The sequence below is a fragment of the Microcaecilia unicolor genome, chromosome 7, assembly GCF_901765095.1.
Source record: "Microcaecilia unicolor chromosome 7, aMicUni1.1, whole genome shotgun sequence".
Lineage (NCBI taxonomy): Eukaryota > Metazoa > Chordata > Amphibia > Gymnophiona > Siphonopidae > Microcaecilia > Microcaecilia unicolor.
In genome coordinates, this window is record NC_044037.1 from 47,548,305 (window position 1) to 47,575,498 (window position 27,194).

Below are 27,194 nucleotides of genomic sequence, written 5' to 3' on the forward strand. Positions count from 1 at the left end.
TTACAGACAATTTGTAATATGTCTAAATTTTTAAATTTTTACTGAATCGGCTTTCTTTTTAGCTGTTTTAATCAAGTGTCATCAAATCTTGAGAGAATTTATTAAGTATTTTACACAACTTGTCCAAAAAGGACTGGTAGTCTTAGAATATGGTTGGGCTTTTCATGATCCTGAGAGCATGAGGAATTCTTTGATTCCTATAATACACTAAAAGAAACATAATGTAGTTCATTTTTAATAATAAGGAATATCTTCATCTTCTATTATAGATGCTTGATTCTGTAGAAGTATGTTCAGAAGGCCCTCAGGATAACTTAACACTTTATCCCAGGGTTGAAAGGTAGGTTATTTTGTATGCAATATCACTTTTTACTTGGGCCGTTTCCGGTATTGTCTCTTGCATTTCAATAGACCAAGATTACTGAAATTCAAAAGACAAAACAGAGAACAAAGGTATTTTTCTGCATCTTTTTTGCTGCTTTTTCTTTTACATGGTCCTTGCATATTAATTTTTATTTCACAGTTGTACTCCTTTTTCTCATTTCTTCACATTCATACACATTAACATATTAATTTATGTCACATCATCATGTTAAACTGTACCTGCTGTGCATTACCTTGGGTGAATCTCTTCATAAAGGCGGTTAATAAATCCCAATAATAAACACATAAATTATCACTGTATAGGTGGTGATAATGTTGTTAGTCACAAAGTACATATATAATACACATTATTCACTTTTATTATTTCTTAACTCACATTTTCTAATACGTCACGTGTAATCATATTTGGCTACTAATTTACTTATATGATCTTACTGATGAGATTATTTTTTGTTTATCTATATATGGTTATTATATAGCTGTGACCCTTGAGGAAGGCACACAGCGAAAACACAGTCCGTGTAGGGTCTGAACTACTCATGCAACTTTTATTGGAGACTAAACTTTTAATCTCGAAAATATTGGATTTATGGTAGTTCTTGGAATTTTCTTCTACCCTGTGCTTATCTGCGTCACTTGGCAAGGCAGTTATTAAAAACAGTTTGCAGATTAGAATCCTTACCATGTTTGTTACATTTTTTGGAAATATTTCAGGACCTTCCAGGACTAAAAGTGAACTGGGAGAAGTCCACTGCTTTGGATATTGGAGATAAAGTCAAGAGGAAGGAAAAGCGGTTTCTCCCTTAAAACAGGCACAAAAGGCATTGACATCGATTTATGTTCACTATTTTCAGGTGATTTGGGGGATCTCTCTACCAATTAAATGTGTATCCCATGTTTAGTGGACTAGAACGATGTTTGCAACAAAGTAGACCTGCCATTCTCAACTGGGTAGAATCCACAAAAAGTGATTGTATTGCACTAGCAATTGTACATGCTTCAGAATCTCTCTGGTGCTCTTTAAGAGGATTATTGGAACTGTTTTTATGTTTTAGGAAGAGGTAGGAAACCTAGGACCTGGCTGAGAGTTTTGCAGTGGGCATGGGAAGATGGAACTTTGGGATCCCTGGACTTACATAAGTTGCTTAGGGGGTCTTTTACAAAGTGGCGGTAAGTCCAACACGGCCACCGGCACCATTTCCAGCACTCTGTAAAAAATGTTTTTCTGTAGTGCAGTGCTAACCCAGTGGTAATCAGGCATCGCCACACTGCCCAGTTATCACTGGATTACCATGGGAGAAATTACTGCCACATCAATGGCAGGCAATAAGTGCTCCCTGCTGAATGGCCACGCGGTAAGGGTTCTCTTACCGAGTGGCCATTTTTTGGGGGGGCATTTTACCCACTACTGTAGAAAGGGCACTGGTGCGCATGAAAAATTATCCTCGCCGCTACCGCAGGGCTCTTTTTCCCCGCAGCTTATTAAAAGGATCCCTTAATGCAGAATATTCAGAATTGGCTCAAAGCTCTTTTGAGAGATTTGATCACAATGGAGTGGCAAGGAATCTGTTGCTTCTCATATCCAGGTGTCTTTTGGAATTGACTTTGTTAACAGGCATTACAGAGACAGCGGTCTCCCCCAATTCTCATCTGTATGTTCTTCAGGATTCTGTGAATGGGCACTGCCACAGCTTCTGGGGGAGGGGGAGAGGAGGGGTCATGAAACTGGAGGATAATCAGAACTTCTGACCTGGGTTACTCCTCCATCTCTAACCTGAATTCAGCCACTTCCCTTACAAAATTCAATGAATAAAAGCTCCTCTGGTAGGGACGTTCTTCTCACATGTGGGGAAAATGAGTCTTATGGTAGGCGTAGGCTGCTTCATAGAAAACATATGGCTCATAATCGAAGTCCAAGGATTGCTTAGATTTAGACCCAGAAAAATAGTCTAGAGGAGAAATGTAGTTTTCTGCCTCAGACTACTGACATAAGAGCCATGTCCTTAAAATGGGTATTGAGAAATCAAGGATCTCTGGTGCCTCAGCGAAGTTTCCTCCCACAACCCACTAGAGACTTGCAGTAGAAAGTCCTTTGGAGTCATTGCATTGATATTTTCCCTACAGACAACACGTTGAGTTCAGAGTACCAGCTGGATGACCCTCTGCATCAACGTTGACAGTGTCGAAGCTGCAGCATCACCAAAAGCAAAGAAGTGTTCCATCCACTTATCCAATCCCTTCATGGGCAGATCTTTGAAGGCTGCCATTGACAAAATCGTAAGAAAAGCAGGAGTTGTTGCCACATCCTCGAGTCACCTAAAAAGTATTGGAAGTTACGTCTTAGACTCTTGGAGGTTCTTGCAATCCCTCTAATACAGAAAAGCAATCGTGGGTCCTCATCATTTTATGTGTATTGAGAACACTGGCAACATTAGTGCTCTTAACATCATGCTCCGATAAGTGTGATGTTGATGCACTGCAGCCTTTGCCTGGCTTTTGGCATCACACAAGTTGAGTACAAATCCTTCCTCTTCTTTGGGTGGAACTCAGATGATCATCGACAGAGGCCATCAAGGCTGAAGGCGAATAGTGCATACTTGATGCATCCCCAGAATCCAATAAAGCTATGGGACCCATGGAGTCAGATGCTTCTGGTGCTGAAGTTGATGTACTGGACTTTTCAGCACTAAACACAGATTTGTTGTGCTTCTCTCAAACAAGACCACCTCTTCTGAACATAATTTACAATCAGAGGGATCAAGGCGAGGTTCCAGGCATCATTTATGGGTAGCTGTGAAAGTGAATTTCATAAAGTACCTGGTGCTTTTTTCTGGGACATCATTTGGAAAAATAGCTGCTACAAAATAAGTATCCTGACCAGTAGCCAAGGGTCCTCAAATGAGGCTAAACCTAGGGGGGAAAAAAACCCTAATAGCTGAAAAACCTAATGTACGGGTGTGGGGGGGGGGGAAGAGTACCACACAAAAGTGAAAGGACATTAGAACACTACAGAAACTGCAATTTCAAAAAGAAAATATTGCCTTGAGGCAAGCTCCAGTGATGTGCATCCAATCAGCTCCACGGAAATAGACTGGTCTTGCACTACAGTGGCAGGCAGAAGTGGTGCACATGTGAAGTACAGTGTTTCAAAAGCTTTCATGTGTATTCTACAACTGGAAGTTTCCTATTTGGACTCCCAAAGTGACACCAACCATAAGGTGGTGTGAGCACTTGCTCTCCTGCTTGCCATCAGAGAACACTGGACATACACTGTTTAAAGAACCTACCTATTTCAGAGTTCCATCTTTAATATACCTTGGAAAATGTATCACATTTTCTTAGAAATAAAAATCAAGGTCCCAGATGTTTGATTAAATCAAAATCAACTATGTGTGTCTACATAAATGGCTATGTTTGTATAGTCAGGCGTTGGGAAGAAAAATGTAAAATGAAATTACTGGTGTACATAAAAGTTTAGAAACAAACGTTTGACTATTTCTCTAAAAGCACAATCACTTGTGTTTAGATAAAGAAAGAGAATCTTAGATGTTGATCCCAACTTGGACTGGCAGTGTCACATTCATATATTTAAGGCATTAACCCAAGAGTTGTTGAATACTGTACCTTTAAATAAGATCCATAGTACTTTGTTACATAGGGGCTATCACACTGGCTTAAGACAGTTATTTCTTGTTGAATGTCCTCTATTTCATCCTCTGCTTCCTCAAGGTCAATGATTTTTATAGCAACTACTTGTTGTGTCCGATTATCTATTCCTTTAAAAACTTCACCAAAGGAGCCTTTTCCGATACGCTCCAATTTTGTAAAGAGTTCTTCAGGGTCAGCCCTGTGGTTCTGAAACAGAGAAAAAGTGTCGAGTTAGAAAGTCATGTAAAACAAAATGCTAAAACAAGGGACCATTTGAAACACAGAACAAGACTATCTACTGGGATCACAAAATTCACAAGCACATCTCAGCTGGAAAAATAAAAAGAATAATGTGAAGGCTTTTTTTTTTCTTTACTAGTGAACAGCCCTTCATAAAATTCTCATAGTATAAAATGTGTGCCTCAACATTTGTGCGCTACTAGGGATAGACCTGGGTGCCTATTTTATAAAAAGGCACATAGGCAAATATGATGTCTTTAATTTTTAGAACATGCTAAAAACATTAGCTCTCCTTAGTAAACAGGGCTCCAAAAGTAGTATAAAAATTCAATTGATGAAGAGTGCATTTAAGAGTCCGTTTATGAAGCGGCAATAGCGATTGACACACAGCAAATGCGATAAAGCCCATTCAATTCCTATGGGCTTCATCATATTTGCCGCATGAGAATCACTAGCGTTGTTTTGTAAAAGGAGCCCTTAGTGCGATTCTTGTTTTCTCTCACACTTTAAGCAAAATTTTTTTGTGGACCATCAGAAGGTGAACGTGGATACACAAGCTGTCCAATACCAGTTCACCTCATTTCTTTATTTATGAGAAAAAAAATCATCTATGAAGAAATAAGATGATGGGGTATTAGACAACTCGTGTATCCATATACACCCAACTTCTGATGGTCTGCAAAATAATGTTGTTTAAAGTGAGAACGCAGAGCATGGTCTTCAAAAAATAGGCACTATTTTGAACTTCTCACCCAGGCATCCTGTTATAAAAATCATGCTCTTAAAGAACTTCAACTAAAATGCAAACTTATTTCAAGCATGCTCTAATTTATTATTTATGAAATTTCTACATTTGGTGACTTCACATAAAGCATTATATAACATGGGCCCTTGTCCAATGCAATTATCCAGAAATTTGTGCGCTACCATTTTTCATGTGCAGAAAACTCTTCTACAGCATTGAAGTCCACATGATTTTAAAAACACCAGGTGAAAGATTCAGTCTGTGTTTGATCACATAAGCAGATCTTCTGCTTCTTGAGTAAAAAGGTTTGGGGATGTTGTGAAGGTAGTGTGTTCACAACTCCTGCCTGGGTTATGGGAAGGGAGGAAGTCATCCTTTAAGAGTGACAATGTGTAGGTTACCAACATATGATAAGTGCACCACAAGGGGTACAAGAGACATCAGCATGTGATACAAAGTGGCTTCCCAGCCCGAACTTTAATCTTGCTGACTGCCACCATTGCCAGGATAGCCATCTTCCCAAGTATGTGGCTGTAATGTCAGCAATAAAAAACAGTAAGAAAGCAGCATGGGAACTTTTCCCTGCACATGCCACTGCTAGCTCTTCTAGCCCCACCCCTCCAATGCAGGAAATTTACATCAGTGGGGAAGGGGAGGGACCAGCAAACCTAGCAGTGACATGCAGAGGGAGATGGTCACCCATGCATCTTTCCTGCTGTTCCTACTGCAGCTGATCCAAGAAGGCAATAAGAAGGAAGGAGAGAGAGAGAAGGAAATGAGATGCTGCATGACAGGGGAAGAGCACGCACAAAATGTTGTGTGACAAGGAGAAAGAGGGAAGCCCAGGCCAAATATATTCTGTGTATTAAAAAAGGAGGAAGGAAGACCAAATGACAGCTGGCATGGTTATAAAGTGAGGTGAAGGAAGCTATTAGAGCTAAAAGAAAATCCTTCAGAAAATGGAAGGATTTAACAGAAAATAATAAGAAACAGCATAAGGAAGGGCAAGTCAAATGCAAAGCGCTGATAAGGAAGGCAAAGAGGAACTTTGAAAAAAAGATTGCATTGGAGACAAAAACACAGTTAAAAAATTTTTTTTTAAGGTATATTAAAAGCAAGAAGCTGGCAAAAGAATTAGTTGGACCGCAAGATGACCGAGGGGTAAAAGGGGAAATCAGGGAAGACAAAGCCATAGTGGAGAGATTAAACAAATTCTTTGCTTCGGCCTTCACAGTGGAAGACTTGAGAAAAACTACTGCCAGAAATGGCATTCAAAGCTGATGAGTCAGAGAAACTGAATGCAATCTCTATAATCCTGGAACATGCAATGGCGCAATTTGACAAACTGAAGAGTAGCAAATAACCTGGACCGGATGGTATTCATCCCAGAGTACTGATAGAATTGAAAATGAACTTGTGGAACAGTTGTTTGTAATATGCAATTTATCTTTGAAATCAAGCATGTTACCGGAAAATTGGAAGGTGGCCAATATAATGCCGATTTAAAAAAAAAAAGGTTCCAGAGTTGATCCTTGAAATTATAGACCGGACAGCCTGATGTTGGTGCCGGGCAAAATGGTAGAGACTATTATAAAGAACAAAGTTACAGAGCATATTAAAAAGAATAGATTAATGAGACAAAGCCAACATGGATTTAGAGAAGAAAAATCTTGCCTCACCGATCTATTGAACAAATATGTGGTGAGTCGGTCGATATTGCGTATCTGGATTTTCAAAAGACATTTAATAAAGTACTTCTTGAAAGACTCCAGAGGAAAACTGGAGAGTCATGGGATAGGAGGTAATGTTCTATTGCGATTAAAAACTGGTTAAAAGATAGAAAACAGAGAGAGAGTAGGGTTAAATGGTCAATATTCTCAATGGAGAAGGGTAGATAGTGGGGTTCCCCAGAGGTCTGTGCAGGGACCACTGCTTTTTAACATATTTATAAATGATCTAGAGATGGGAGTAACTAGTGAGGTAATTACATTTGCTGACGACACAAAAGTTATTCAAAGTTGTTAAATTGCTAGAGGATTGGAAAAAATTACAAGAGGACCTTACGAGACTGGGAGTCTAAATGGCAGATGACGTTTAATGTGAGCAACTGCAAGTGATGAATGTGAGAAAGAGGAACCCAAATTATAGCTACATAATGCAAAGATCCACTTTAGGAGTCACCGTCCAGGAAAGGGATCTAGGCATCATCGTTGATGATACGTTGAAACCCTCTGCTCAGTGTGTGGCAGTGGCTAATAAAGCAAATAGAATGTTAGATATTATTAGGAAAGGAATGGAAAACAAAAATGAGATTATAATGCCTTTGTATTGCTCCATGGTGCGACTGCACCTTGAATACTGTGTGTAATTCTGGTCACTGCATCTCAAAAAAGATATAGTGAAATTAGAAAAGGTACAGAGAAGAACAACGAAAATGATAAAGGGGTTGGGACAACCTCCCTATGAGGAATGCTAAAGTGGCTAGGGCTCTTCAGCCTGGAGAAAAGACAGCTGAGGGGAGATATATGACAGAGGTCTCTAAAATAATGAGTGAACGGGTAGACGTGAATCACTTGTTAGGGGCATGCAATGATGCTACAAAATAGTAAATAAAATAGTAAATGTAAAACTAATCAGAGAAAATATTTCTTCATTCAACTTGTAATTAAACTCTGGAATTCACTGCAGAGAATGTAGTAAAAGCAGTTAGCTCAGTGAGTTTTTTTAAAAAAAGGTTTAGATAGCATAAAAGAAAAGTCCATAAGCCATTATTAAAATGGACTTGGGGAAAATCCACTGCTTATAAGCAGCATAAAATGTATTGTACTGTTTTGGGATCTTGCCAGGTACTTGTAACCTGGATTGGCCACTGTTGGAAACAGGATGCTGGGCTGGGATCATAAGTACTGTCCCAGTATGGCAATACTTATGTACTTATGATCCCAGTCATGGTTCTGAATGAGCTACAAATACAAAAAGGATCAAAAGGAAAGTGCCAGATTAAATACGCAACACCACAAAAGTGTGAATTCAGAAAAATTAGCCTTTACACTATATGAAACAAGAAATGAGTATTAAAGCCAAAATGCAGACAAAAATAAAGGGGTCGATCTAGTGGCTTAGCAGTCACTCTGTGTTGAGCCAAGCAGAATGAGGTACGACTTGCAATTCCTTAGACCAGTGGCTCCCAACCCAGTCCTCGAGATACATGAAGTCAGTCAGGTTTTTAGGATATCCATAATGAATATGAGTGAGATTTACATACAGGTGAGGTAGTACATATGGGAAAATTAGGTTCTTACCTTAGTAATTTTCTTTCCTTTAGTCATAGCAGATGAATCCATTACGAGTGGGTTGTGTCCATCAACCAGCAGGGGGAGATAGAGAGCACTGAAAAACCATAGTGCCTCTAGCTCCATCTGCCTCTTCAGTATTTGAAGCTTCCAAAGCAGTGTTACACCGCAAAGAATAATAACATGAACTTTTCTCACAATGGATGAACGCCCCAAAACTGGAGCTATAATTCAAAGGAGGGAATGAACTCATCCTCCTGGAAGGAATGAACTTATCCTCCTGTAACTGAACAGAAATCCTGAGGACTGTTTTCCAACTTCTCCCAATGAGGGAACATATCTACAGGAAAAACTGAACATAAAAGTAACATAAATCACAATGAACCACTGAGGGAGGGCTCATGGATTCATCTGCTATGACTAAAGGAAAGAAAATTACCGGTAAGAACCTAATTTTCCATTCCTTGTCATCAAGCAGATGAATCCATTACGAGTGGGATGTATCAAAGCAATCCCTAGATAGGGTGGGAACAAGCCACACCACGCACCAGCACTTGTGCTCCAAAATGCGCGTCTCTCCTGGCAGCCACATCCAGCCTGTAATGTCGGGCAAACGAGAGCTTAGAAGCCCAAGTAGCTGCACTACATATCTCTTGAAGAGAGAGTGCTCCAGTTTCAGCCCAAGAAGAGGAAATCGCTCTTGTGGAATGTGCCTTAAAGGCTTCAGGCGAAGGCCAGCCAGATAGCAGATGTGCTGAAAAAATAGCTTCTTTGAGCCAACGGGCTATAGTGGCCTTAGACGCTGGAGACCCTCTGCGTGGACCTGATAAAAGAACAAAAAGATGGTCAGAGGTCCTGAAGGCATTTGACATGCGCAGATATTGCAACAGAGCCCTTTGCACATCCAGAAGGTGCAACTGCCCATAAACTTCTGGAAACTCCTCTTTAGAAAAGGAGGGCAGGAAAAAAGGTTGGTTTAGGTGAAACGCTGAAACCACCTTAGGCATGAAGGAAGGCACCATATGTACCATTACTCTGGACTCTGAGAATTGCAGAAATAGGTCTCGACAGGACAGCGCCTGGAGCTCAGATACCCATCTCGCCGATGTCACGGTCACCAAAAAGACCGTCTTTAAGGTCACATCCTTCTCCAAAGCTCGCCTAAGCGGCTCGAAGGGCAAACACTGAAGGGCCTTTAAAACTAACCCCAGGTTCCAGGCCAGAAACGGAGCCCGCACGGGAGGATGGAGCCGAAGCACCCCAAGAAACTGTGTCACATCCGGGCAAGCAGCCAGAGAGAGGCCAGCGACCTTCCCTCGAAAACATGCTAAGGCTGCCACTTGAACACGCAGGGAATTATAGGCCAAGACTTTTTGTAAACCATCCTGCAAAAAGTCAAGTATCGGCGAGACAGAAGCCTGCATAGGTGTGATCGCTTTAGAAGCACACCAAGCCTCAAACTGGCGCCAAATCCTGGCGTGGCCACGGAAGTGGAACGCTTGCGGGCCTGTAGGAGAGTGGAAATGACTTTACTGGAATATCCCTTGTCTCTCAATTGCGCCCTCTCAATAGCCATGCTGTAAGACCAAAGCAGCAGACGTCCTCCATGGTCACCAGGCCCTGTCACAACAGGATCGGTACCAGAGGTAATGGCAGGAGATCCTCTACCAGCATCCGCTAGAGGTCTGCATACCACGGCCTCCTGGGCCAATCCGGAGCAATGAGAACCACCGCTCCTTGGTGGAGCCGAATCCGCAGGAGTACTCGCCCTATCAAGGGCCACGGAGGGAACACATACAGGAGGCCCTGAGGCCAGGGTTGAGCCAAGGCACCCAACTCTGCCGAGCGAGGATCTCCGTCTGCTGTAGAAGCACGGGACTTTGGCATTTGTGCTTGACGCCATAAGATCCATTACGGGCTTTCCCCATTTGGCACATATCTGCAGGAATACTTCGTTTGCAAGTTCCCATTCCGCTGGGTCGATTTGATTCCTGCTCAGATAATCGGCTTGCACGTTGCTCTGACCTGCAATATGAACTGCTGACAGAAACTGCAGATGAAGCTCGGCCCAGTGGCAAATCGCGGCCTGCGCTGCTAGTGCTATGCACTGAGTGCCTCCTTGGCGATTTATGTAGGCCACTGCTGTCGTGTTGTCCAACAGAACTCTGACAGCCAATCCTTCCACGGTCAATTGAAAGGCCAGAAGTGCCTAGAAAATCGCTTTCAACTCCAAGCAATTGATGGACCACTCCGACTCCTTGGGTGTCCAAAGACCCTGGGCATGCCTTCCATGGCAATGTGCACCCCAGCCCTTCAGGCTGGCATCTGTTATTACCAGGCACCAATCGGGGAGCGCTAGCGGCATTCCTCGCTGCAGCATGCTGTCTGAGAGCCACCACTCCATACTGAGTCGGGCCGCAGGGAGCCATGTGAGTCTGCATTGATAGTCCTGAGAAATTGGGGTCCACCGTTGAAGCAGGGAATACTGCAGAGGTCTCAGGTGCGCTCTCGCCCAAGGCACCACTTCCAAAATGGCCGTCATCGACCCCAACAGCTGGACTATGTCCCAAGCTCGCGGGCGAGGCATCCTCAAGAGCAGACGGATCTGGTTCTGAAGCTTGCACCGCCTTTGCTCGGGTAGGAAGACCATCCCCGAGGCTGTGTCGAACCGGACCCCCAAATATTCTAGAGATTGAGAGGGGGTCAGGTGACTTTTGGCTATATTGACGACCCTTCCCAGAGATTGCAGTACTGAGACCATTCTGGCTGTAACCTGATGACTCTCTTCTGCAGAGTCTGCTCTGATGAGCCAGTCGTCGAGGTACGGGTGAACCCGGATACCCTCTCGCCTGAGAAAAGCAGCTACTATCATCATTACCTTGGAAAAGGTGCAGGGAGCTGTGGCGAGGCCAAAAGGCAAGGCCCGAAACTGGAAATGTTTTCCCATCACCGCAAAATGCAGAAACCCCTGGTGCGGCGGCCAAATTGATATGTTCAAGCAAGCTTCTTTCAGGTCCAGAGACGTGAGAAACTCCCCTGGCTGTACCGCTGCTATGACGGAGCGCAGGGTTTCCGTGTGAAAATGCCGCACGTTCAGAGACTTGTTGACTTGTTTTAAGTCCAGGATAGGCCGAAAAGACCCTCCTTTTCGTGGCACCACGAAGTAAATGGAGTAACGGCCAGAGTAAATGGAGGCACGGGGGAAACCACCCCAATGTGAATCAAGCCTTGCAAGGTCTCCTCTATCGCCGCCCATCTGGCGGCAGAACCGCATCGGGACTCCACAAACACGTCTCTTATCGGGGCATTGAATTCTATTCTGTAGCCTTCTCTGATCAGGTCCAAGACCCACTGATCTGAGGTAATCTTGGCCCACTCCTCAAGAGGGAAAGTCGTCCTCCTATCACAGGAATTGAGGAGGGGGCCGGCGCACCATCATTGAGAGGGTCGCCCTTGAACGCCAGGTGTTGAGTCTGCTGCTGTGGAACGTTTGTCCGAGCAAAAGGAGTTCCTCTGCTGAAAATGGGCACGCGAAGTGAACCCAGCAGAACGCCCCGGGCGGTACCTTCTAGCTTCACGGAAGAAAGGTCTGTAAGAGGAGGGCACCGCCTGACCCTTGGAAGAAGGCCACGGCCTATCCTCGGGTAAGCGATGGGTTTGGCATCCCCCAGGCCTTTCACAATTTTCTCCAACTCCTCACCAAACAGGAGAAGGCCTTGAAAGGGCAACTTCACCAACCTTTGTTTGAGGCCATGTCAGCTGCCCAATGCCGTAGCCACAGAAGACGGCGAGCCGCCACCGCTACAGCCATCTGTTTAGCCGAAGCTCTGACCAGATCATAAAGGGCGTCAATCAAAAATGCCAAGGCCGACTCCATCCACAGTGCCGGCCCCGTAAGGGGCTCCGCTCCATCTCCGGGCTGTTCCACTGCCAGTTGTAACCCAGCGAGGCAGGCTCTGGCAGCGTAGCAGCTGCATGCAGACGCCCGTAAGGACAGGCCTGAAATTTCAAAGGACCGTTTCATAGCTACCTCCAGGCGACGGTCCTGCATGTCCTTCAGGGCAACGCCTCCTTCCACTGGGAGGGTAGTTCTCTTTGTCACAGCCGTGACTAGGGCATCCACTTTAGGCGCTGCTAGGCACGCCAAATGCTCCTCACTTAGAGGGTAAAATTGCCCCATAGCCCTGGTGACTTTCAAAGGCCCCTCGGGGTCAGCCCATTGAGCCGTAATAAGCTCTTGGATGGAGTCATGCAAAGGAAAGGCTTGAGCAGGCTTCTTAGCACTTGCCATCCTCGGATTACCGGAGGAGGTCTCAGTACTCCCAGGGTCTTCTATAGAGAGGACCTGCAAGGCATCAGTAATAAGCGCTGGCAGCTCATCGCGGTAGAAAATCCTCACCACGGAAGGATCATCTGGATCCGGTGGCAATCCTGCACCTTCTTCTGGCTCTCCAGACCACAAATGCCTGCCAGACCCCTCAGAGTCCTCACATCCTGACCATGGGGGGGGGGGGGGGGGGGGGGGGGGGGGCGCCACTCTCTGAAGGGGAATCCACCCTTCTGCGCTTGTCTTGCAGCCATCTGTCAGGGGAAAACACGCCTGACAGTAGTCCAAGGCCAGACTCCACTGGAGGGGATACAGAAAGCACGGCTGCAGGGGACCCCTGCGGAAGAGCTCTTTTTAACATGTATGCATTATGCAGCAATAAAACAAATTCAGGGGGAAATGGCTCACCCTGGCCTCCCGGTTCCAGTCCGGGGGAAACAGCTCTTTTATTAGCCTCTACATGAGGCGCCCCTCCAGGCTCAAACCCCTCCGCCTTAGCGGGGGACGCGCCATGCTGTTCCAAAATGGCGCCCGCTGCCAGCTCCACGGAGCGGGAAGGAACATTGCTCGCCATGCTCGGGCCGGCTCTACCATCTGAAAAGCACGCCTTACAGAGCCCCGCTGCAGATTTGCGCTTGCCACAAACGGAACAGCACTTTACTTCTCAGCAGCTATCGCCGAAAACGGCGGAAATTCAAAATGGCGGATTCGCGCCAAAATCGTCCCGAACGCGGGCCCTCCCCAGAGGAGATACAAAATGCTCTTACCTCACCAGACCGAGTCTCCGAGCTCCGGTCACACTGCACAATCAGAAGAAAACCTCTTTGCTGGGATCGCAACACCAAAGGGAAAGGGCGAACCTATGTGCCTGCATCCACAGCGTGGGCAAAGACAGTGGCAGGGCTTGCCTAATTGTCTACTTCCACATCGGGTGCCGGGTAAGGCAGGGAAAGGGCTAACCTATTTGCCTTTAAAGTGGGCACCATCAGCCAAAACACCCCTGCTACAACTGGCAAAAGGACAGGAGCCACCCCAGGCAGATTTTCTGAAGGAGCTTGAACAAGCTGCAACCACCCTGCTGGGGAGATAGAGAATACTGAACAGGCAGGTGGAGCTAGCTGGCCATGAGGCACTATGGTTTTTCAGTGCTATCTCCCCCTGCTGGTTGATGGACACAACCCACTCGTAATGGATTCATCTGCTTGATGACAAGGAAGATGAGGTTAACCTATCTTTCAAACTATAAGAGTTTACCTGCTGGAAGTCTATGCTTCTCACACAATCTATGTTAAAAAAAGGAGGAGCTGTGTTTGCCGAGGGTGAGGAAAAGCCCTACATACCTGCAAATGAAGGCTCACTGTGCTGGATTCCAGTTCTGGCTGAACTGGGAGCCCAAAGAAGCAGAAAGAAAACTAAGAGCCCCTCCCCCCAATCCCCCCACACACAAATATTTGAGGATAAAAGAAGGCAGCTGACAGGACTAAAAAATTTTCTAAATCAATCTCAGGCTCCGAATACCATCCCACTCCACCTTTAACGAAGTAATCTCTATTTTCTCAGTCACCAGCTTATCCACTAGTGATACATATCTAGAAAAGAATTATACCTCTAGGAGAAATCCTTGGCATAAATGGGGTAATTTAAGTGAGCGATAACATTTACATGTGTAAATGATTAGAATGATGGCACATATGATTAAATGTCAAAATTCCACCTAAGAGCTAGTCTGTAAATACACATCTCTTACACAGTGCATATTTGACAGATGGGAATGTAAATGGGTGAAATCTCAGCTACACAGGTAAAGTGACGTTACTTACCTGTAGCAGGTGTTCTCCAAGGAGATCAGGTCAAGCATTCTCACTGCTTGATGATGTCATCTGACGGAGCCCAATGTGGACGCTAACTAGCGAAATTAATACAGAACTTTATAGCAGCATCCCACTGTGTATGCACTGGTGCTTTATCGCCCAGCTGGGGAACATGGGCACCTCAGTCATGTAAAATAGCTAAAGAATACAACTCCAAGGGGAGTTATGAGGGTATGTGAGAATACTTTGCCTGCTGTCCTCAGAGAACACCTGCTACAGGTAACTTTATCAGAGGACAAGCAGGACAGTTTTATTCTCACAGCTAGGAATCCCTAGCTACTAGGCTCATCAAAAACAATGCTAGGATAATAGGGACTCAAAACGTCAAGGCCTGTAAGACAATTAACCTGAAACTATTCACATACTAGTTGTGAAGTTACAAAGATAACTGAGCCTAGGGGGGGTGGAGTTGGATTCTAGACACCAAACAAGTTTTTCAGGACTGCCTGCCTGAACTGGCTGTCACATCAGGTATCCTGCTCAAGGCAGTAATGAGATGTGAATGTGGGGACATATGACCACATCACTGATTTGCAAATCTCCTCTATGGAGGCTTTCTCAGGGGTCCTATCAGCAACACAAAGGAAAAGTGCCTTACTGCTGAAAACCAGTAAAAAGCATGCAGCAAAAGCTCCTGAAGAATAGCGTTTACGTGAACATAAACACTGTTCTTCAGGAGCCTGGATGATTGGCTGGTCAAGAGAAAAATCTCAGGAGGGAGTGAGTCAATACACCTGGAGGGAGTGAGTCAATACACTTAACAATCCAGGTGTTGGGAGTGACTAGGGTTCGTCAAACTACCCCAAGTCCCAACTTCTCCTAGTCCAGTGACTTGAATACATAGGAGCCTCGCGTGATACTTTGCAGGCTCGGTCTTTTCTCCCATAAGCAAGAACTGAGACCTTACCAGCACTTGCCTTGCAGGTCCAAAGCAGCAAGCTGGTCACAGCTCTGCAAATGCTGAGAATCTTGGGCCACATGGCCTCAACAGTGTATGTCATTCCCATGGCATGTCTCCATTTGAGAGAGGCCCAAATGACCCTAGCTTCTCAGTGGTCTAAGGCAGCTGGAAATCTAACAGATGTAATCCGGATTCCATCAGATTTGACTCATGCCCTTCTCTGATGGACAATTTGAATGACTTTTATTATGGGACTACCATTCCAAATTCCACCTCCCCAGAAGGTTCTAACAGATGCATCCATCCTGGGATGGGGAGCTCATGTGGATGGGCTTCACAACCAAGGAACCTGGTCTGCTCAGGAAACAGATCTCCCTAATCAAGCTCCTCGAGCTGACGGCCATTTGGAACACTCTAAAGGCTTTCAGTAATTGGCTACAGAACCAAATTATTCTCAGTCAAACCTACTCTGATAGGTTTATGAAGGGCAGTATATAAAGTTTTATTAAACTAAACAACTAGGTTGCAATTTTCTACATGAACAACAGCGGGAGTGGGGTGGGGTTACAGGATCCTACCCCTTGTTGTCAGGAAGCAGTAGGGATGTGGCAGTGGGCTCTCCTTCATGGAATGGTCCTCCAAGCCACATACCTGGCGATAGACTGAGCGTGGTTTTGCAACCACATGAGTGGTCTCTCAACATGGGCACAGCTCGCAAGATTTTCCGAAAGTAGGGCACCCCCTCAGTGGATCTTTTTGAAAAGATGACAAACAGGCAAGAACAACTGACTAGGACATCAGATAGGCCACTTTCTGCAAATGGTTACAGTTATGAATACCCTGTAATTGGTGAAGAATTGCAAGTTGATAAAATAGCTATAGAGAGGAAAAAAATTATAAACTATGTTCTCCTGAGAAATGTTATGGTTCAAAATCTTCAAATTCAGAATACACAGAACAGCACAGAAGAAACTTGTTTACCCCAAGTATCCGGTAGTACAAACTCCTTAAGGATGAACAATGCGCACTCTGGAGCTTCGCGCACAAGGGAAAGCTTAACTGCGAGTTTCACTCTCAGAAACAGAAATGAAGAGAAACTGAGTTGCTTTCTCAATCTCTTGCGGACACATGCCCTCCTACAGATATATCTGAAAAAAAATGTTATAGTATGTAAAAGAGTAACACCCCCAGACTCTCCACTGGGCTACAGGGATTCTAACACTACATCAGAAAGCCCTTTGCTAACCATATCACTAAAGAGAGGAGATGAGAACTCCTGTACATTGATGAAAGAAACTTAGTACTGTATGAAGCAATTCAGATAGCTTAAGGATCTTCTTGTAGTTTTGTTTTTTTTTCAATCAAACATTCAGACAATCCTCCAGAATAAAACAGAGGCATGTGTTGAACCGTCAGTGACATCACTGGACCCAAACTATAAATTTGGGTGCAAATCGTCAGAAACAATGGGCAAATGCTAACTCTGTCTCCGATCTTTCTGGGCTGGTACATGGCAAGTTCTCTTAGAAGACTAGAGAGAACCTAGTGTAGTAAGGAGAAAGCTAAAACAGACCCTTAATGAATAACAAGGCAGATGGAGCCAGCATTAAAAGGCTGTAAATTCCAGTTCTTATTCAAAAGAGGCACAAACCTTAACCATCTAGAGAAAGTATGTATTTTGTCCTTACATTATTCAGATTCTGGCATTCATAATAGAAACAGGCAGGAAGTAATCATTGCCAGATATTTTCCTTGTATTTAGCATAAATACCGAAAGAGCCAATTCCCAGTGACCCCCCACGAGGGCTTAATGACCTTCCGATTCTGAGCCGCACCAAGGGAAAACCAAAGCTGGAGAACTGTAATGCCCTCCTGGACTTGCACAAGCAACTAGATGGCCCAATGCAAGGGAAAGGCCTGTCAAACTTGCAAACTCCTCTCACACAGGGAACCACAACACATAATACAGGACCCTCCTGCTCCTGTCCCAAACAAAGAAAGTAGAAGTCTCCGCCCTGCAATACCCCCATCATCTAGGCTTCCGCACTCAGAGACACTCAAAAGCTCTTGTCTTCCAAGGGCTGTCCGTCTAGATCGCCCAAGAGGGGACCCTCTGCATCTTCCCACACACTGTTCAATGGAGGGAGGCACCCAAGGAAGGGCCCCCCCCCAGGAAAGCCCCAGATCCACCTCCGACTGGGTTGGGGAGGTTCAGTAGCGCAAAATGCATAGGAAATCCCCCCCAGGGAGTCCTCTCAGCACTACCAAAGAGTAACAGAAAAATAGTGGACCGCTGTGAGAGTCGCCTGGTCTGCTCCTCCGCCGCGACAAATACAAACAAAATGGCGGAGTTTCCCCCGCTGAAAACCAACTGCTCCAGAAAGTGGCTAACGCCCAACAAAATGGTACCACTGCAATAGCCACAAACTGGTAAGTCTTTTTCCTTTTTTCAAAAGAAAAAAATAAACGCAACTCCGCAGCTCCAGGCTGCTCCAACCGCATGCTAAGACAACAAACTCAGGCGGTGGTAAAACCCCACCGCTTAGAAAATAAACACTGGGACCACTATCTGACCAAAGGAAGCGGTACCCGATTACCAACCCTAAGCCCCTGAAGGGAGACAGCCACAATGGCAGGCTAAAACCACTGCACTTCTCTGCTGAAGAAACAGTGCTTTGCTGGAGTTTTTTTTTTTTTTTTGTGAAATAGTGGCTGTTCCCATGGCTCTGCCAACTCCCTCCCCTGAAGGAGATGAGGCCAGCAATGGATCAGAGTCCACCCTGAACCCACAGGTATTCAGGGAAAGCTCGGGTATAGGAGGGGGAGGGACTCGGCCACCTGAGTTTAACACCCCTGAGACATCAGAGAACCCCCGCAGGCCTCAGCCTCTACCAGCAAACTAACCAAATGGCGCAAAGATGCAGGAGAGAGAAAAGAAAACAGAAAACCTTAGTCTTCCTACCATGGCCATTAGAATTATTGCTTCTTCATGTTCCTTTTTTTTTTTTATTTTTTATACAACACAAATTAGAAAGAAAATCAGAGGAGGAGAAACTTTGAGACCAAGGGGCTCATCACACATCTACCACCTGCTGGAGACTAAGAGGTTTTCAGGGGGCTGAGCAGGAGCCTTATTGGCTAGCTCAAAATCAGTGGTCTTGGTCTCCACCTGCTGGTTGGCGTGCATAACTCATCAGTCATTCTGGGACAATCTGGAAGGACGCTAAGGAATAGTCCCTTAGAAACCTTAATTGAAAACACAGAAGTGTGCGTACAAGCAGCAATTTTCTTCATGCATGGAAAATGGCCTTCTGAATGTAGCTTAAAGACCATATGGCCTGTATGTCTATCTGCCTTTATTTTTCTCTTTCTTTTTTTTTCCCCACATTTTTATTAAAGGTTTTTTCAAAACATATAACATAAAAGTAAACACAAAGGCAAACAGAACAATCCACAGGAAATAAGCGCAAATAAAGGTTCAGAACAACATTATCATCGTTCCATGACAATACCTTTAAACAAATAGCCATTTTTTTTGTTACATTTGTACCCCGCGCTTTCCCACTCATGGCAGGCTCAATGTGGCTTACATGAGGCAATGGAGGGTTAAGTGACTTGCCCAGAGTCACAAGGAGCTGCCTGTGCCTGAAGTGGGAATCGAACTCAGTTCCTCAGGACCAAAGTCCACCACCCTAACCACTAGGCCACTCCTCCACTACCTAATCTGCCATCTACCATTCCTTCCTCACCCCTAGATATCCTGAAGATGACTAAATGTCCCACTAGTCCAGAATGCACCATACCCTGGAAGAAGGCAGACAGAATCTTAACTGGTTGCACCCAATGAGACAAGGGTACTCAACTGGGGTTGGGGATTTACATATGACCGTGCACCTGAGGCACCACCTCCAGGAAAGCTGACCCCAGGATCCGCAGGGAGTCCCAGACCCAGGCCCTCCCCTGCACTCATATAAGCTGTGCTTCTGGCTTGCAGTTTGGCCATGTGCTTCACGGGAAGAAACACTGTCTCCACTTTGTGTCGCAATCAGGCTAAAATCAGGCTAACAGGTACTCTAGAACCTGGTTGGAAGAGAAGCAAATCTTGGCAAGAAGCACCACATAGCTAAGGAACAGACTGAAGCTTAGCTGATTTGAGCCAGCTTGGCAACAGTGCCTAGATAGGGATGGAACCAGAGCCCCTGGAAAAATCAGTCCAAGGGGCAAGGACAAACTTGAAAGCATCTCGTCACACAGCAAAAAAAAAAACAGATAAAGTGCCACAGGTTCACCCTGATGGCAACTTAGTGGAGATACTGTGAGGTCAAGGGAGATCAGAATTCACCTGGGCAAACTGAGGCAATCGCCAATTACTGCATCCCCATCCTATAGGGCAGACCTTTGAGGAAGGCTTTTACTCCACTGACGTTTAGGAGAGGATCAAAGGAACCACTATTCTTTGGGGCCATAAAATAATTGGAATAACGGCCCAGCCCTTGCTCCATAGGCAAACAGGCTACAATGCTCCCAGTTCCAGGAGGTGTCTGCAGTGTTAAGGAACTGCCTGTCACTGTACCTCCAAATCCTTTGGGAAATATCCTGAAGATGACAGGCACAAGATGGGCTAGCTCCAGGATATAGCCATTGTTGACCCACTGATACTGGGGTCAACAATGGCTATACTGATACTGAAGTGGGCTCACTCGTAGCAGAAGTGAGCCAACTAGTGCCCTACTCTAGCTACAAAGAGGTCATGCATACTCTCATTTAAGTACTCCTAGTCCCCACAGCTGCAACAGAGGACCCCAAGTCTCCTGCCCTTTTGGGGCCTCACTTGCATGGCCCTCAGCCTCCAGAAACTGGCTGATTCAGGAACCACTGAGATTCTCCCATGTCCTTAACCAACTGTATCAAATGCTCACCAAGAGCAACCGGCCCTGAAAAGGCAAATGGCTGAGGAACTCTTAAGAAGCTGTAGACACCAGCCAGACAGAGGTGAAGCCAGGGTCACCTCCAGACCACCACTCATAGTGCAGGTGGAAGGCATAAAATGTCAAAGGGAACCAGCCAAACAGTAGCCCCCGACTCCAGGCAAGAAATTTCAAGTGATTCAGGCAGAAGTTGGAACATACACACGAGGCTAACTGGCACAATTAGCAGACTGTACACAGACAGCAGTGAAAAGGCTGAAAATAACTGCTGCTCTACCTCCCTTTTGTGAAGCTCCTTTAGAGCTGAGCCAACCTGCCCAGGAACAGTAGAACTTTTATTTTTTTTTTTTAAACCTCTGACCAGGGTGTCCACCCAGGGGTAGCCCCAGGACCTGCCTACCTCCCTGGGGAGCAAAGCGATCCAACAAAAACAATGGACCCCTCTTGGAGCCCTAGCCACTCCACCAAAAGAGCTTAATAAAGCTAAAAAGGCATCGGGGGGGGGGGGGGGGGGGGGCTGCCAGACCCTTCAACTAATGAGACCGCAAGCTGGGTTTCAGAGAGACCAAAGGCCTTCAACACAGAATACAACACGGGAAACTTCTTGCTGCTGAAAAAAGCAACCGATGGATAACATGCCTCCTCTGTATTAAAAGGGAGATCAGAACCATGGAGCGAAGCAGAGTCCAAAAGGTCTCCTGTATTTGCTAGAATGAGTCTGCTTCCACCAGAACTTCCACAGGTATCCAGTACCCAGGTGAGGGAACTAGCATTAGCAACCAAAAGCCATTGAAACTGTGGAAAAACAATTGCTGGAATAACCCAGAATTCCATGGACCCTAAAGGTACCATCTGGACCCCCTCCTTCCTGAGGATGGACCTGGGGGTGAGATGGTACACGCTAGTCCTAAACTCATAAGACCTGATAGGGCTGTGCAGGCCCCTGCTGCAGAAATGCTGCATTGGAGGGGGGAGGGGCAGGAAGCACACTACTTGCCTACAAATTTGTCACCATTCCTGCCAAGAACACAGGTTCTGCTAGAACACAGGACACATGTTCCACTGACTCGGAGGAAAAAGTTACTAAAGACATGTGGACACTCTCGCCGGGGTTGTTTCCAAAGTCAAAAACAGACTGGCACAGGGAACCAGAGGTGTACAGATCTACCAGGGAACCCAGGGGGAGCACCAAACAGGTGCAAGGGCAGGGGACACAGAGTCATTAGCCTCACCCAGTAGTCACAATCAAGCAATGACTCGGGGGGGGGGGGGGGGGGGCACGCAACAGAGCAGTACTCTGAGCTCGACCAGGTCTGCAGTCTATCTGGCAACCATTAGGCTTAGCCTCACCCAGTAGTCACAATCAAGCGATGACTCGGGGGGGGGGGGGGGGGGGGGGCGCGCAACAGAGCAGTACTCTGAGCTCGACCAGGTCTGCAGTCTATCTGGCAACCATTAGGCTTCACTAAGTAGTGAAGCAAAGGCCTGCACTGCTGGGAGCTAGGCCAGGGACCAGGAGCAACAGCCTGAACAACCTACCTTCCTGCTGCAGGTAGAGAAATAATGGAGCTTTGTACTAAGCACAACCTCTTTGGTACAACCTCTGCTGGAAGGAAGGGATAACAACCCACTTGTTAAGGACAGTACACAGCCCAGATGCTAAAGAAGTGATAATTCCAATTCTATTATCCTTCCCAATGTTTCCCCACTTGCGTCTCTCAAGCGGGTCTGATGTTCATTGACTTCTGCAAAGTGAAACAAAAATGTATTTGGACTTAGCAGAAATAAGAGGTAACGGTGTGAAGCAAACACAAAAACGTTTTAACGGTATGATCACACAACAGCAAATCTCAATGTTATGTATATGGCTGCATCACTCAGTCCTCCGCCTCACTTTATGTAGAGATGTCATTGCAACAACAGTACTTGTCATTTCTCAGTGATGAATTTTGAGCTGGGCCAATGGAAGTAAGATTATTCAGGGTAAACACCATTCTTTCAATACCTTCTACATTAAACTTCCTCGGGGACAATTAATGTCATGGCAGCTTGATTTGTTCCATTATTCTGGCTCTTCTCACCTCACAATAATTACCTACATAAGACCATCTTACAACAGGCATTCATTACTTTACTGACGTGGGAGAGTCAACAGTATTTAGAACATCACTTAGTAATATTGCAAATGAGAGAACTCTACATGTTCAATACAAGAAAAGAACATACAATATGGTGGATTCAGAGAGCAGCATTCCAGGGAGGCAAAAACATTAAAGCCCTGATCAATTCCCCGTGCTATTCCCAAACAGTGCCCTAAAAATAGTATCAGAACAGCGTAGGGAATTAACTTCCCAATGATAAACGCTAACATGCTAATTCAGGTGTGTTATTAGCATTGATCATCGGGTGAAAAGTACAGGAGAACTGTGCCTGGGCATGTGCTCAGGTACAATCCTCCCGCACTTGTTCAACAGGTCCCAGCTGTCAAACACAGGAGATGGGAGGTCCATGGGATCCCCACAGACTCCCTAAAATCAAGGCCCTGGTGGCCTATTTTTTCCTCCCCCCCCCCCCCCCCCCCCCCCAGAAAATGACACATGGGGATGGAGGTCCGGTAAAGCGAAGATACATACCTGTATCAGGTATTCTCCGAGGACAGCAGGCTGATTTTTCTCACATGTGGGTCGATGTCCGCGTCGGCCCAGGAATCGGCATTTTGCAAGCAAAATATATAAAAAGTTTTGCTAGAATCTTCTGGGGCGCGTGCAGCACACATGCGCGGACCGATTTCCCGCCCGTCGCACAAATGCGTTCCTCAGTTAAATCAAAAGCATAAAAAGAAACAAATCAACTCCAAAGGGGAGGTGGGCAGGTTTGTGAGAACAATCAGCCTGCTATCCTCGGAGAATACCTGATACAGGTATGTATCTTCGCTTTCTCCAAGGACAAACAGGCTGCTTGTTCTCACACGTGGGGTATCCCTAGCACCCAGGCTCAGTCAAAACAATGAACATTGGTCAATTGGGCCTCCCAACAGCGAGGACATATGGTTTCAGGACAATCTGAGAATGCAGCCTGGAACAGAACAAAAATGGGTCTAGGGGGGTGGAGTTGGATTCTAAACCCCAAACAGATTCTACAGCACCGACTGCCCAAACCGACTGTTGCATCGGGTATCCTGCAGAAGGCAGTAGTGAGATGTGAATGTGTGGACTGATGACCACATTGCAGCCTTGCAAATCTCCTCAATGGAGGCTAAGTGAGCCACTGACGCCGCCATGGCTCTAACATTGTGAGCCGTGACATGGCCCTCCAGAGTCAGCCCAGCTTGGGCGTAAGTGAAGGAAATGCAATCTGCTAGCTAATTTGAAATTGTGCATTTTCTGATGGCGACTCCCCTCCTGTTGGGATCAAAAGAAACAAACAACTGGGCAGACTGTCTAAAGGGCTTTGTCTGCTCCACGTAAAAGGCCAATGCTCTCTTGCAGTTCAAGGTGTGCAAACTGCTTTCACCAGGGCGTGTATGAGGACGGAAAAAGAATGTTGGCACGACAACAGACTGGTTCAGAAGGAACTCAAGACACCACTTTGGCAGGAACTTAGGGTGCGTGCGGAGGACTACTCTGTTGTGATGAAATTTGATATAAGGTGCATGTACTGCTAAGGCCTGAATCTCACTGACCCTACGAGCTGAAGTAATAGCCACCAAGAAAACGACTTTCCAGGTCAAGTACTTCAGATGGCAGGAATTCAGTGGTTCAAAAGGAGCTTTCATCAGCTGGGTGAGAACGACGTTGAGATCCCATGACACTGGTGGAGGTTTGACTGGGGGCTTTGACAAAAGCAAACCTCTCATGAAATGAACAACTAAAGGGTGTCCAGAGATAGGCTTACCCTCTACATGGCGATGATAGGCACTAATCCCACTAAGATGAACCCTGAGTTGGTTTTGAGGCCAGACTCTGATAAGTGTAGAAGGTATTCAAGCAGGGTCCGTGTAGGACAAGAAAGAGGATCTAGGGCAAATCTCCTCCATTTGAAAGAATAACACTTCCTCTAGATCCCCCCTCAGCTTGAAAACACTGGGAAGCTAGGGTCCATTGAGCTGATCTCATATGTAGACGTGCCATGGGCGTGACAAGAACTGTGGCGGCCTTGTGCCCCAGAAGTCTCAACATCTGCCGAGCCGTGACCTGCTGAGATGCTCGAACCATGGACACCAGGGACAGAAAGTTGTCCGCCCTTGCCTCGGGAAGATAAGCTCGAGCTGTCTGAGTGTTCCTGGTGGAACGGGTTTGACCGCTTGGGCCTGTAGAAGGGCAGAGAGTTCCTCTGCAAGTACCTGCTTGTGCTGGGAGCTGTAGGACTGAGCTCCCGGTGGGCAATTTGGAGGCTTGGAGTCCAGATTGAGAGTGTATCCTAACCGGACAATTTAAAGAACCCACCGGTCGGAGGTTATAAGAGGCCACCTTTGGTGAAAGAACATTAACCTCCCCCCAACCGGCAAGTCGTCCGTTACGGACACTTTTACTGAGGCTATGCTGAACTGGAGCCAGTCAAAGCCCATCCCTTGCTTTTGCTGGGGGAGCCGCAGTGGCCTTAGGTGCACGCTGCTGACGAGAACAAGCGCGCTGGGACTGAGCCTGGGCAGGCTGCCGAGAAGCAGGAGTGTATCCACGCCTAGCATCGGAATAGGGAGCACTCCTCTTCCCTCCAAAAAACCTCCTAGATGAGGAGGTAGTAGCAGAAGGCGCCCAGCGGGAGAGAGAATCCATAGCATCATTGTGCTTCTTGAGCTGGTCAACTAGATCCTCTACTTTCTCACCAAAAAGGTTATCCCCCCTGGCAACGAACATCCGCCATCCACTGCTGGACCGAATGATCCAGGTCAGAGACACGCAGCCATGAGAGTCTGCGCATCACTATACCTTGGGCAGTGATCCTGGGTGCTAAATCAAAAATATCGAACGCACCCCTGGCCAGGAATTTTCGACACGCCTTCTGCTGCCTGACTACCTGGCGAAAAGGCTCGGCCTGCTCCGGAGGGAGTGCGTCAACCAAGCTAGACAGTTGCCTCACCGAGTTCCGCAAGTGGATGCTCATGAAGAGCTGGCATATCTGGATTTTGGCAGCGAGCATAGCGGCCTGATACGCCTTTCTCACAAAAGAGTCCAAGGTTCTAGATTCACTGCCTGGGGGCGCCGAGGCATAGTCCCTAGTGCTCTTGGCTCTTCTGAGAGCAGAGTCCACCACCATGGAATTATGAGGTAGCTGAAACCTCATCAATCCAGGTTCCCCGTGGATCCGATATTAGGATTCAGTCTTTTTCGGGATCACGGGATTAGACAGAGGGAACAACCAGTTTCGCATAAGGAGTTCCTTCAGTACATTATGCAAAGGAGCCGTTGCAGCCTCTCTAGGTGGAGAAGGATAATCCAGGACCTCAAGAATCTCAGCCCTGGGCTCATCCTCAACCTCCATAGGGAAGGGAATAGCCGCAGCCATTTCCCAGACAAAGGAGGTAAAGGAGAGACTCTCTGGTGGAGAAAGTCTCCTTTGTAGTGGAGGGGAAGGTTCAGAGGGAATTCCATAGGACTCGTCAGAAGAAAAGTACCTGAGATCCTCCTCTTCCTCCTATGAACGTTCATCTTCAGTATCGGACAAGTCATCCCTCAGAGCAGTCCGAAAACGAGCCTGCCTCGATGCCAAGGAACAACGTCCTCGATGGCGGTGCCAAGAAGTTGACGCCCGCCTGGACTCTGGCGAAGCTTCCTCCACCAACGTCAAAGGGGAGTCGACCTGGGTGGCAGGTGGCACCGAGGTCAGGGACCTCACCACAGGCGAAGGGCCAGATGCCGCTGCAACAGATGGTACGGAAGGCACAAGCACCCCCCACACCGAAGCAGACTGGCGCAATCCTTCCAAAAGCTCTGGAAGCAGGGCCCTGATGCGCTCGTCGAGAGCCGCTGTCAGACAAGGCTGTGGGGTCGGTAAAGGAGCCAGTGGCAGAATCTGTCGAGGCTCGGGAGCAGGTACCAGGCTGCCAGAAGACCGACACATCGGCATCTCCTGAATAGAGGGGGAGCGATCCTCTCAGCACCGATGCTTCTCGGGTGTCAATGCTCTCGACGCCCCAGAGCTCCCGGCACAGTGTGTTGAAGGAGAACGATGACGGTGCTTCTTTGCCTTCGCTCGACGCCCGTCATCGAGACTTCTCGGTACAGAGGACATGGAATCCTCACGCCTCCTCGGGGCTGGGTCTGACGAAGGTCGTCCCGGGGGGCCTGCATAACAGGAGGCCTCGAGGCAGGTGGAGACTCACTCGATGCCTCACTGCTCCCAGCGCGAATAGGTGTATCAGCAGCCATTACCTCTGCTCCCGACGTCGATGCTTCCCTCGAAGTCGATGTCGCCGACCTCAGTACTGATGTCAAAGGACCGCACCGAGCCCCAAAAAGCTTTTCTCCTTGGGCTTCTCGAGACACTTGAGTCCGTTTCTTCATACGAAAACAGACTACAAGCGACAGGGCTATGGTCGGGCCCAAGGCACTGGATACACCAGGCGTGGGTATCGGTACCTGAGATGGTCCGGTTGCACCGAGTACAACGTTTGAAGACGCTGGGTGTCTTCGATGACATGGAAGGAAAAACGGCTTCAGCGAAATCAAAAGACACAATTGTGCCTGTTAGAAGAAAAAAAGGGAACAAAAAGAAGGGAACAACCCGGCCGCGTCGAAAACAAAGGAAACGTTAAAAGGGCAAAAATAAAGAAACGACGGGAAGTGAGTTTTTTTGTTTTTTTTTTAACTGTAGAATTTGAAAAAAGAAAATAAGACAAAAAGCCACGAAACGAACGA

General features: G+C 46.5%; 1 protein-coding gene across 4 annotated transcripts in view; it reads right to left on the reverse strand.

The window, feature by feature from the left end:
* Window positions 1-27,194, reverse strand: part of STK26 (serine/threonine kinase 26) — a 138,958-nt gene that overhangs the window by 64,462 nt on the left and 47,302 nt on the right. For all 4 annotated transcript variants that reach the window (XM_030208983.1, XM_030208981.1, XM_030208980.1 and 1 more), the window contains one exon: window positions 4,009-4,239. In XM_030208983.1, coding sequence (XP_030064843.1) covers window positions 4,009-4,239 — 231 coding nt within the window. The remainder of the gene's footprint in view (window positions 1-4,008; window positions 4,240-27,194) is intronic.